General features: G+C 37.7%; 3 protein-coding genes across 3 annotated transcripts; 1 reads left to right on the top strand and 2 right to left on the bottom strand.

Annotated features, from left to right (window-relative positions):
- Positions 1-448: 448 nt before the first annotated feature.
- PIK1 (1-phosphatidylinositol 4-kinase) lies at positions 449-3319 on the bottom strand (the record flags this gene model as incomplete). Its single annotated transcript, XM_452303.1, has 1 exon — positions 449-3319. The coding sequence occupies one exon, from the start codon at positions 3317-3319 to the stop codon at positions 449-451; it is 2871 nt and encodes a 956-aa protein (XP_452303.1).
- An 810-nt stretch (positions 3320-4129) lies between these two features.
- On the bottom strand, positions 4130-5869 carry LYP1 (lysine permease; the record flags this gene model as incomplete). The annotated part of the gene is made up of 1 exon (XM_452302.1): positions 4130-5869. One exon carries the CDS (start codon positions 5867-5869, stop codon positions 4130-4132), a length of 1740 nt encoding a protein of 579 aa, XP_452302.1.
- A 3164-nt stretch (positions 5870-9033) lies between these two features.
- KLLA0_C02343g (amino acid permease) lies at positions 9034-10779 on the top strand (the record flags this gene model as incomplete). Its single annotated transcript, XM_452301.1, has 1 exon — positions 9034-10779. The coding sequence occupies one exon, from the start codon at positions 9034-9036 to the stop codon at positions 10777-10779; it is 1746 nt and encodes a 581-aa protein (XP_452301.1).
- Between the last annotated feature and the right edge of the window lie 1280 nt (positions 10780-12059).

Raw genomic sequence — 12059 nt, 5'->3', positions numbered from 1 at the left:
AATTCTTTGGTCAAACTGCTTTAGTTTCGTAAATTAAATTCAATCAACTATCACTGATGTGTATAAACGTTTGTTTGATTCTAATGTGAACTCTTAATACATCACCAACAATACCCATAAATTGAAGTTTTGATGTATTCTATCTTTAGTCAGAAAGTAACACTCGCCGTTTGAAGAGATGCCGAAAGCCAAGTTACGTAGTGAGATATTATGAAATCGAGAAAACGGAGTAAATTGTTAGCACGTGACTTTCGATACTGGTACACCACATAGAAATGCTATCCATCAAACAATATCTTGATGGATTATGTAATTAGTGAAACTATTTCTCCATGGTAAGGTAACATTGCAACAAGGCAAGTATATCTATGATTACCTGAGGTATGTTTTGGATTGATCTTTTGAGTAAGGTGGTATATATTTTGGTATTAGTTACTATTGGTTGATCTCAACTATAGATGCCCTGCGTGAGTAATTGAAAGTGATCATATAGCCTCGTGTATCTACTACCAAGAGATTTTGAAATTAGCACATTCTCCACAAATTCATCGCATTCTTCGTCAGAAAGTTCAAGATGGAATCTTTGACGTAATTGAACGCTGGTCTGGTCTCCAGCTTGGAAACATGGTTGTAAGGAATCTTTTTGCATTATTTCACATAAAGACACGATGTGGTCAGCATATTTTCTTAGCGCTTTAAACGCAGCCTTGCACAGTTCAACAAATTTCTTGAAAGTTTCACTTTCTGATCCTCCCATAACTTCAACGTACTCATATGTGAGTTTAAACGGAGCAGCTTCAAATCCCACAGAGCCAGGAGAATTAGATAACATGAAGCCAAAATCGATGTGAACAACATGTCCCTCATTATCTATCATGATGTTACCGTTGTGTCTATCCTTAATTCGTAGCAAATAGCAGATGATGGAGTACGCGGCTAAACTAGAAGCAAAATTATCTTGTGCATGTCTGAACTTGAAGCCATTTGGATCTCCATATACTCGTGAAAAATGGTCTAATAAGCTTGCGATATCACCTTTTTCGTCCAGCGAACCTTCTTCTATCATATGAGTAGTTAATGATTTTTTAATACTATGAACCGAGATGGCGTTGGTGATTGTTTCAACCAACCCGGTATGGGAGCTTGTAATCAAAATATTCATTTTCTTGACCCATACACCAACATTCTCTTTGCTCCAAATCGCCGCCATTGCCTGGATCAACTGACATGCAAAAGCTTCTTGTCTCAAATCATCACCAGATTTTGAAATAACAGAACATAAGTCCCAGTTGGGTAAATGTCCGAATTCACTAGATTTCCTTATCTTTTCCTTCTTAGCGTTCCAATCTTCACCTAAATATGAAGTGGATGTTTTATCGTTTGAAGTGGTTAAACCACCGGTTTTGAAATCATTTTCGAGCTTACGTTCTCCTGCCATTCCATGAATAGCTTCAAGGTCTCGATAACCGAATTTATCTTGCATCTCTTGCATTGACGCAATAATCTTGGCTCTGATTTGATTGGCACTATCAGATAGTTGTTGTGGAGACTGGTCTAGTTGTGCTAACATCATGGCAGACACTCTCATCTGAGTAGCTAAATCATCAGAAGAGTCTCTATGCAGTTTGATGTCAGTGAGCCTCTCGGTCGCTTCTTGTAGATCTGCGACAAAATCGAGTTCAGATCCACGAGTGTGTGAATCAGGAGGTATTACCGGCACAGTTTTGGCATTTTTCATCATCAATTCATGCCTGTAATTTTCTGCCTCGGATTGATTAGTTAATTTAACCATTGAAACATCCGCAAGATCCATTTCTTGATTGGCCGATCCGGATGATGTTTCTAGTGGCATGTTAGCTTTAAAAGGTGCGTTATTCTGTTTCACGTAGCTTAAATCAAAGATATAAGAGCTACGAGGGTTGTTTTCCAGTAGTTTGATATTTTGTTCAGACGTTGGATCAAAATCGAAGTCATCTTTGAGAAACTCGATGAATAGTAAATATGGAACTTTTTCTGCAGAATTTAACACCTGAGCTTCATTTGCTGAAATCTTGATAAGTTTATGTAGTTTGCCCTTTTTATTAACTGGCAATAGTTCAGGAATATCAACTTCGGCTGGCAAATCACGGTTTAAGATGGACAATTCTGCTCTCAAAGCACTGAGTCTGGCTTCAGGAGGAACTTGTGCTAATCTTTGCGAAATCGATTCAAGTGCTATGGCGAACTGCGTACAACAATGGAAGTAGTTCACTTTCAATAATTTAATTTTTTTTGTTGTGGAAAGGTGCGTGACGTCGATCATTTGACGTTTGGATTCATTATAGGAAGAAGGATTTGTTGTAGTTTCTCTTATTGCATCCATGGACTTTTTTGCCGACAGATCCGGCATTGATGCAGAAGAAGATGACCTTGCTCTTAGGTCAGGCATTGAATTTGTGTATTCTTCCTCAGTTATCGGCGGATTCTTGTATACCGCATGGATATATGAGGTGTCCCTCCGTTTGGGCAATTTAATAGAATTTGAGATGTGATCTTCAAATAATTTTTCGCCTATGTCGTCGACCATATCGAAGCTTAGATCAGATATTGAGTCTTGCCTCTTTTTTTTATAAGTAACGTCTTCTTTAGTTGTTACGGTATCTACAAGGTCAACGTTGGCAATATTAGTTACAGAGTCTGATGAAACTTTACGTCCAGATGAAGAGTTGGCTAAAGTGTTCTTCAATGTGAGGTTTTTCGTTAAGTTTTTCATAGCATGCTTCGCAAGCTTGAAAACATAGCTCTTTTGCCTTCGTCCCTGAGATTTAATCAAGGGTTTCGTGTGTTCTAATAGTCCAGGGAATGCAAAGCCGGTGGTAACCATTGAGCATAAGATCAAAGCCGGCGCTATGTTTTCATTAATCTTTTCATTATCATTTTTTCTGGTTGTATTGAACAAAATAAACTGTAAGTGGTTCAATACCCTTCGTGCTACTTGAAAGCTATAAGATGTAGGATCATGCGCCAAATCCCCCAATAACGCTTGCAACTGCCAGAATGTAATTAGTGCAAAGTGAGGGTTTTCAGAGCTCAACCTTAAAAGAATTTCTTCCAATGCTAATGATTCCGTTTCCATTGTCAAAAGAATCTGTACCAATTGCGGAATGTAAAATTGAAGCTCCTTATGGGGGAAACTTAAAAGCTTCTCACAAAGATAGAAATGAATGCCGATGTTATCAGCGTACCTTGTCAAGTATTCAATATTATTGTATAATGTAAAGTTAGACGAGTTGATGTATTTCAACAGAATATCAGGATTCCTGTCGTCTGTCGATTCCATGGTTTGGCAATTATCTTGTCTCTCCTCGAGTAATAAGTATATGCCGCAACAGAAAGATAAAGCAAAAATGAATTAAGGTCAATGACCAAAATCAAATGAAATGAAAAGAAAAAAATTAAAGAGAATCTGAACGAGCAATCTGACAACCAGCAACAAATATGCTGTTGTGATGCCAATTGGATACCGAGTTAATCCGCAGGTGATTGAGTCCTTTCGAGTGCCTATGCGCATCTTAACCATGATCAAGTAAAAGTATCTTTAAAATGGTGGCAAGTGAATAATAATAACAAAACAAAAAAAAAACCGTGGATTGTCAATGTACGTGAAAAGTGACATTAATAAAGTACCCGCCATCCAACAGAACTCCATATGAGGACGAATGCGCCAGCAGTAGCACTATAATTTGAGTATTTTCAATATAAAATCAACACGCTTTTATATGATGCTCAGATATCAATTCATTAGTGTTTTCACTATTGGGAAATCATGATTTTAACATTAATACCATTTTGACGGTTCTGATGAGCAAGAATGAACGGGTAAAGTCACTTTGAGTTCTAATGAGATTAAAACTCATAAACCAAACAGTGTTACACACACATTTTTTGAATGGTCTCCAGTGCAAGCACCGGAAGCTCACAGTAATGTCATTAGAAATATGCAAAAAAATTATCCATTAATCTATCAAATCCGTAAAGAGTCTATATAAAATCTCAAAGTTTTCATGTATCTATGAATGAGCTTGCGCCTAATGACGAGGTGGATCTGAGAAAATACACCTGACAGCATGCAAAGGTTATAGCTTCATGATTATGCTAGGGCAACCCAAAATTTTTCCCATAAATTCTTTGGCTCATCATCTTCCCAGATGATGGCATCTATTTCTCTTCTATCTGAGTCGATATCAATATCCTCTATCTTGGTTAAAAATCTGCATCTATAGTACAGTTGGCAAAGAATGAACAATACCACAAGCAAGATTAAAGAAATGTATGCAGTGAAGAATTCCGATACGTCAAATCTTGGTGCAAAAGCTGTGAAACCTTGGATGAAAACAATAAGACCAACAAAAAATGCGGCATAGTAAGCACCCCATGGCATCAATTTAGCCTTGAAAGGTAAACTGTCACGAGAAATACCCCGAAGCTTCAAACATTGCATGAATCTGATATGGGCAACGGAAATGAAGAACCATGCGCAAAGACCAGCCAAAGTAGAGATATTAATTAACCAATTGAAAGCTGTATTTGCATTTTCGTTCGTTGCCAAGAAGGCCAATAGACCTAGCAAAGCAGTGCAAATAACACCCAAGTATGGGACACCTTGTTTGGTAACGTAAGAAAATTGTTTTGGGGCATTACCGCTAAGGGCTAGGGAGTAAAGGACTCTGGAACCAACGTACACATTGGAGTTACCAGCAGAAAGAATCGTCACTAGCACAACCGCGTTGAAAATGTCAGGTAGTACCTTAGTACCAGCATTTTGAATGGAAATAACAAATGGGGAAGATGCAATGACTGCACTATTACTTTCCAATTGAGGGCTGTTGTATGGAACTAATAAACCGACAAAGAACAAAGAACCAATGTAAAAGACTAAAATCCTGAAAAACACCTTGTTAATAGCTTTTGGTACAGTTTTTCTTGGGTTTGAAGCTTCACCGGCTGTGATACCGACTAATTCTGTGCCTTGATAGGTGAAAGAAGCATTGACCAAGGAACCAACCCATCCCAAAAATCTGGCTTTATTGACATTTTTAGCAATGGTACCGGTACCCCATGGGCCAGGATTTCTCCAATAACGGAACCCAATAGGGCCTTGAGAGGAACCACCGCATACGATGATCAGAGCGTAAAGTAGGTAGCCAACAATGGCAATGACTTTGATGGAAGCGACACAAAATTCAAATTCACCGTACCATTTAACTGGGAAAAAGTTTGCAGCAGTGAGTAAAACCCAAAAGATGGCAATCCATGCTGCCAATGGTACCGCATCGGTCCAATAATTGATAATTTGACCCAAAACAGAAAGTTCCACTGCGTAAGTGATAGCCCAATTAAACCAGTACATGTAACCGTTAGCTACTCCAAAAGCTGGAGATAAAAATCTCTTTGAAAATACTGTAATCGAAGAAGTGACTGGAATGAACGTAGCCATTTCACCCAACGATTGGGTTACGAAATACACTACTGATCCCATGAAAATATATGCGATCAAAGAACCGACTGGCCCTGAAAGAGAAAGTGGTTTAGCAATTCCGACAAATAAACCCGTACCGATAGTACCACCAAGGGCAATCATAGACACATGTCTTGGCTTCAATGCTCTTTTGACTTCTGTCTCGTGGAAATCCCCTTCCCCTTCCTCGCTTTCCGCGTGATCGTATAACTCACTAGACACTTGGACATCTGATAGTTCTATGCTATCTTCACCGGCTTTGGATCTTTTGCTTAAAGTTCCTGAGTCTGTAGAAAACATGCCTTTGATTGATTTAGTCACTCCAATACCTGAGTTGCTCGATGAGCTATACTTGCTTCCTGGAAACCCCATTATTTAGTGAAGTAGCTGAACACAAAACCCCAGGTTGCCAAAAGTTAATAACGAAATGAGGTGACTTGTTCTTCGAGCACTAAAACCAGATGATGAAAAACGATGTCCGCTGTAAAACACAAGAAAACCAGATAAAGCAGAAACTGATAAACACCCTCTGTTTTATGTATGATTGAGCTGTTCGTTGGAAAGTTGAGGACGCCTGGCTTGGTACACTAGAAATTCCTTTCCACTTGATGCAAGGGTGAAATAGTAGTGTATAACTGAGAGTTTTTCCAGTTCAATTCGAAGGAATTTTGACGCTGCAACTTCAGTTCTTCTTCTGCCCAACCAAAAAGAAATAAAAATGAACAGATTTTTGTTCCTTTGGCACCTTTTTCTACGGAAACCAACAGATAGCTTGCCAGAAAAGTTACCGGCGAGGAAAAGAATGAATTCCACAGGAAAGTAATGTGGGGTCACGAAAAGCACCAAACTTCTAGTAAAACAGGAATTTCAGCTTAAGTTCCAAGTGAATAATAAAGCTATTTAAGAAGTTCCACAGGAATGATAATCTGTGACCACTTGAAGACCAGAAAGGTAAACTGCTCAAGGCTCTCAAGAGGAAAAAAAAAAGGATAAGGATAACTCTTTATGTTTATGAAGCTGCTGGCAGCACCCAAGTACATCCGCTGATTTACCGTATTATTGATGGTAGATAAATCTTTCTTCTCTTTGGGTATGCGACAGTGATATGCAAACTTTGTAAAGACGAAGGGCTATACAGTATGATAAAAAGAAAGAGCGCAATGATCCGCCCTGAGAACATTTCTTTTTTTTGAGAGGTGAGACACAAACGGAAAATATCGAAAAAGAAATGCTTTGTGCCACAAAAAACTATTTGATCACGTGACTACATTTAAAGGCACTTCTCATGTTTTGCACATCAACTTCTACACATTGTGTATACGCGCCAGGAACAACTGTACTTTTTGTTTTTGTTTTTATATTTTGTTCGAAGATATTAGCCCCCCTTTAAAAAAGAAACATATTTCTATAGGTGTGGCGTAGGGCTAAACTTCTTCTATTTTATATCGCATCGAGAGTGATTGGTTGATGCTTGGGCTGGATTCGATTGACAATAAGATAGCTTACTATCAAGAAGATTTTAGATATCTTTCTGTACTGAAGAGAGAAATGAGATTGCCGAAATAAAGGAAATGCCTGTCATGCAAGAGGCACTGTCTTTTCAGCTAACATTACTTAATTCTCGTATGGCCCTTCGGTCCAAATTGTTTTCGGGTATTAAAAGTTGTTGCTTTTTTTTCTTATATATCACATTCTCACTGAAAAATGTCAGTAAAGAGCAGGTGATAGCATGGCATATGCCTTTATAGCCCTCGAAAGAAATGGGATTCATCCCATCCATTTGACCAATTTAAGCCAATTTGAGCCAATGTGGCCCAGTTTTGCCAAAATTGGTACATTTCTGCTAAACTAGTGAAATATTGAACATTAAGGTCGTTAAGTTCAAGAACAGGCGAATTAAAGCTCGAAGAGTAAACGTTAAAGGAAATGGTTTTATAGTTCTTTTCGAAATATTCACTGTTCTAAACTCATCGGAAGGGTATCCCATCCCTTCTCCTCTGTGCATTCCTGCGTCTATCACGATAGGGGAGTGTATTCATCCTTATCGCAACGCTTATGGATTATTTTTATCAATGATGAGTGACTACTTTTTCAATCGGATCTTTGTTTCCATATCTTGACTTATCTCTGAAGACTGTGGTGATAATTTTTTGTAGAATCAGTCTGATTCATCAAATGATTTCCCCTCTTCCCCTGTTTTTTCTTCATTGAAGTTGAACTTTCTCCCGCCGTTACTAAGTTCTCAATGCTTTCTGTTTATTTCTATTCTTGATCTAACTTTCTTTGCACCATAATACCGTTATGATGGAATCGGCCTCCCTCATCATAATGAGATGTTTCGTTATTTTAACCGTATTCTAAATACATACGTGCTGAGTAACATTGTTGCTCCGCTTCGATAGTCTCATCTCTCATCTCCTCATCTCCTCATCTCCTCATCTAAGCTCTTGCATTCTCAATAAGTCAGGCTCAAACAAGCATATACTTATTCCTTCATTAATTGATACATTTATTACTCAAGTTTGTTGATATACAATACACCTACGGCTACCAAATTCCACCTCATAATCATATGTCCTACATCTATATGCAGCTACGGGGTGTTTGGGAAGTGACAAATTAATTTGCTAGCGCCTTCTGCGCAGTTTCGAGAGGTTGTGCATGTAAAATTCCATTGTCAATACTAATTATTATCAGATATCTGATAAGCGTTTTTCAGTCAAATGGAATTTTTTTTTTTAAGTCCTGTCTTTTCTTTATTTTTTGTTTAGATTGTAACATTTTTATATAAAAACAATGATAGAACGTAAAATGACAAAAGTTCGGTGTGGCTCAAGGATTATTTGGCCTATGTTACCTGATTTGATGGTTCATATCACTTCTCTCTAGAGATCAAAGGCTACATTTCAATACTTCCATCTAACAAAAGCTTAGTGTCCAAGATACTACACTGTTGCGCTTTTTCGGTTACCGTATTTGTGGATGTTTTTTAGAAAAAGATTACTTGCCGCTTTTCTAAGGAAGATTTCTTTCTCGTCCTTGGCTTTTCTGTGCTGAAAAAGTAAAGATCCAAGCTAGCAAGTAATACAAGCTGTTTGGAAATACCTCGTCACGCAACAATACAAAAAGGACAACCTATCCTAAGAATACTATTATTGCATCAAAACTATTTGTTTATCACTCAATAAACTTTTCAATCCTCACTGTTCTGTTTGTCAAATAAACTGGAGTTAGTTTTGTATTGCTTTATCGTTGCTCATAACAGTTGAACTTTTATTCCATTTTTGATTTGTTTTCTTTGGATCATTCGTTTCTTTTCAAGTCATACATTTAATCCGGAAGAACAAGAACCGAACTTATAGTGAAAGTAAAATCGCAGTGTTCGATCAAATAAACTTTCACAACTGTTTCCTCTACTGTTTCCGCTGAAGGAAGCTCAAGATACATAAGCTACACTTTTCACGCGGTGAAAAACTCTGCAGTAAGTGTTCCAGAAGAAACGTAGAAACACTGGCTACTAAATAGAGAGTTTTAAGATGACCTCCATTGCCCAACAGATTGAGTTGGAAGAGTTAGAAGCTCTACACTCAAACCTTTCTCAGTCACAAAGCGCTAGAAGTGGAATGCATGTTTCAAATTCCAAAATCGATGATCCGCTAAGGTTTTCTAAAGATAATAATTTGACATTAGAAGCCATCGATGACGACTCATCTCGCATGTTTGACCCGGAGGGCTCGATAGGCCAAGCTGAAGTGAAGAGAGCCCTTAAACCAAGACACGTCTCTATGATTGCTCTTGGAGGGACAATTGGTACTGGTTTGTTTATTAGTATCTCAGGACCGTTATGGAACGCTGGACCTGTTGGCTCTTTAATTGCATTTATGTTAATCGGTACTTTAGCATATTCAGTGACGCAATCTTTAGGTGAAATGGCTACATTCATTCCAGTCACTTCCTCATTCACAGTCTTTTCACAAAGATTCATTTCCCCAGCGGTCGGTGCAGCAAATGGTTACATGTACTGGTTTTCATGGGCCATTACCTTTGCACTAGAACTATCAATTGTAGGCCAAATTATTCAATACTGGACCGATGCCGTCCCATTGGAGGCATGGATCGCTATATTTTGGGTATTATTGGTATCCTTCAATATGTTCCCTGTTAAATGGTACGGTGAGTTTGAGTTTTGGGTTGCCTCCATCAAAGTCATTGCTATCATTGGATTCTTAATCTATTCTCTATGTATGGTTTGCGGTGCTGGTCCAGAGGGGCCAATAGGTTTCCGTTATTGGAGAAAGCCCGGCCCTTGGGGTAACGGTATAATCGCTAAAAATGTTAACAAGGCCAGATTCTTAGGTTGGGTGTCCTCGCTAATCAGTGCTGCATTTACTTACCAAGGAACTGAATTGGTCGGTATCACTGCAGGTGAAACTAAAAATCCAAGAAAAGCTGTTCCAAGAGCCATCAATAAAGTCTTTTTCAGAATATTGATCTTCTATATTGGATCTTTGTTCTTTATTGGACTATTAGTTCCATATAATGATCCTAAATTAGAAGGTTCTGATAATGGTTCTTACATTGCTCAATCTCCATTCTTAATAGCAATTCTAAACTGTAGGACTCCAGTGTTACCACATATTTTCAATGCTGTCATTCTAACAACCATCATATCTGCCGGTAACTCAAATGTGTATGTCGGTTCAAGAATTCTCTTTGGTTTATCAAAGAATAATTTGGCTCCTAAATTCTTTTCGAAAACAACTAAGCACGGTGTGCCATTCATTGCAGTTCTGATCACAGCAGTATTCGGATTCTTGGCCTACTTGAATGTCTCAAATGACGCCCAAGAAGTTTTCGATTGGTTATTGAATATCACTGCTATTGCTGGTTTCATAACATGGTTGTTAATTTCTATTTCGCATATCAGATTCATGCAAACCCTGAAACACCGCGGAATTTCTCGTGATGATTTGCCTTACAAAGCCAAATTTATGCCTTACGCCGCATACTATGCTGCATTTTTCATTACAGTGATCATCATTATTCAAGGCTTTACTGCATTCGCTCCACATTTCAATGTGTCAGACTTTTTCGCTGCTTACATCAGTGTTTTCTTATTCTTTATCGTATGGGCAATTTTCCAAACTATTTACAGAACAAAATTATTCCGTACATTAGACGAGGTAGATATCGACTCAGACAGAAGAGACATAGATGTCATAATTTGGGAGGAAGAGGAACCAAAGAACCTATGGGAAAAGTTCTGGGCTGTCGCCGCTTAATGTAGATCCGTTTTTTCTGAAAAACTGGATCATGTTCAGATTTGTTACATGAATTTAAGATGCTACTCTGTTCCCATAATCTCTTCTCCACCTACCAGACAACGTATTATTCGTATTCTTATTCAGTTTACCCATATTTATATCTATATGTATATATATATATACATAGATTCCGTTTGATGAAATTCTCTAATGAACTTTTGTTATTATATTCTTATTTCGGATGCCTCATTGAATACCAACTGTAGTGCATGGAATTACAAGTGTTCTAACAAAATAACGACTAATCACGTAGCTGCTCAGATGATTCTATAATAAATATCTCCGATATTGAATTTGAATCTTTTTGTTTCGGAAGCGTTTCCATTGTGTTTCTAGATCCCATTTTATTTCTTACCTTCGTTAGGTTTGTCAAACGAAAACAAGTAAAGCTCCCCTCAACCCAGCAAAGAAAAATGGTAACATTTGTCCGGGTAATCACAATCATAGCATCCGTTAGGATTAGAAGGAACACACTACTATTATCGATGAGACAATGTTTGATCAACAGTTCGCTACGTTCGGAACCTTGAATTGGCAAAAAAAACTAATTTTTGGTGAACTCAAGTGGGCCCTATCAAGCAGATGCACTATAAAAAGAAGAATGCCCATATTTAGGACCAAGGTCGACTCAATAAAACATAATCATCAAACTGACATTGGAAATTGATAATATTCATATTTATATCAAATCTTAACTTTGGGTATTAATATCAAGCTGTAAATACTGTGTAGTTAATGAACTTCATAATATATCCATTTGTTTCAAATATAGCGTTTCTTCTCTTCTCTAAGGGCATTTTTAATACATATATGTACTATTAGGAGCAAATACAACCCAGCTGAAAACTCAAGTAGTGATGATTCCTTGAAATATCTGGAGAAAGAGAAACTAAATTCCAAAACTCAGGGTGGAAGATTTATACCTTGACGAAGATCTGGAATTCAGTGACGTGCAGTATTCGGAAGGTCGAAACTACTTAACTGTTCCAGAGAAACCCTTAATATGATCGGACAACAACTGCCGGACAAACATTTTGCAGAAGTATATTTTTGAAAAACAAATAAAACCAAAATCATCGAAAGGATTTATGTACTTTATATGCAAAGTTGATGTGATACACCGAGACGGAAGAGTGTTTCGGAATAATTAGTTGGTTAAGAAGATTGCGAGGTTTCAAAGTAATAGGTTCTACTGGATAGATACCACTTTATTACATACTGGATTCTGAAACGTTTGC

The sequence above is a fragment of the Kluyveromyces lactis genome, assembly GCF_000002515.2.
Source record: "Kluyveromyces lactis strain NRRL Y-1140 chromosome C complete sequence".
Lineage (NCBI taxonomy): Eukaryota > Fungi > Ascomycota > Saccharomycetes > Saccharomycetales > Saccharomycetaceae > Kluyveromyces > Kluyveromyces lactis.
The sequence above is the reverse complement of the archived record's forward strand: the minus strand, read 5'-3'. Positions and strand labels throughout refer to the sequence as shown.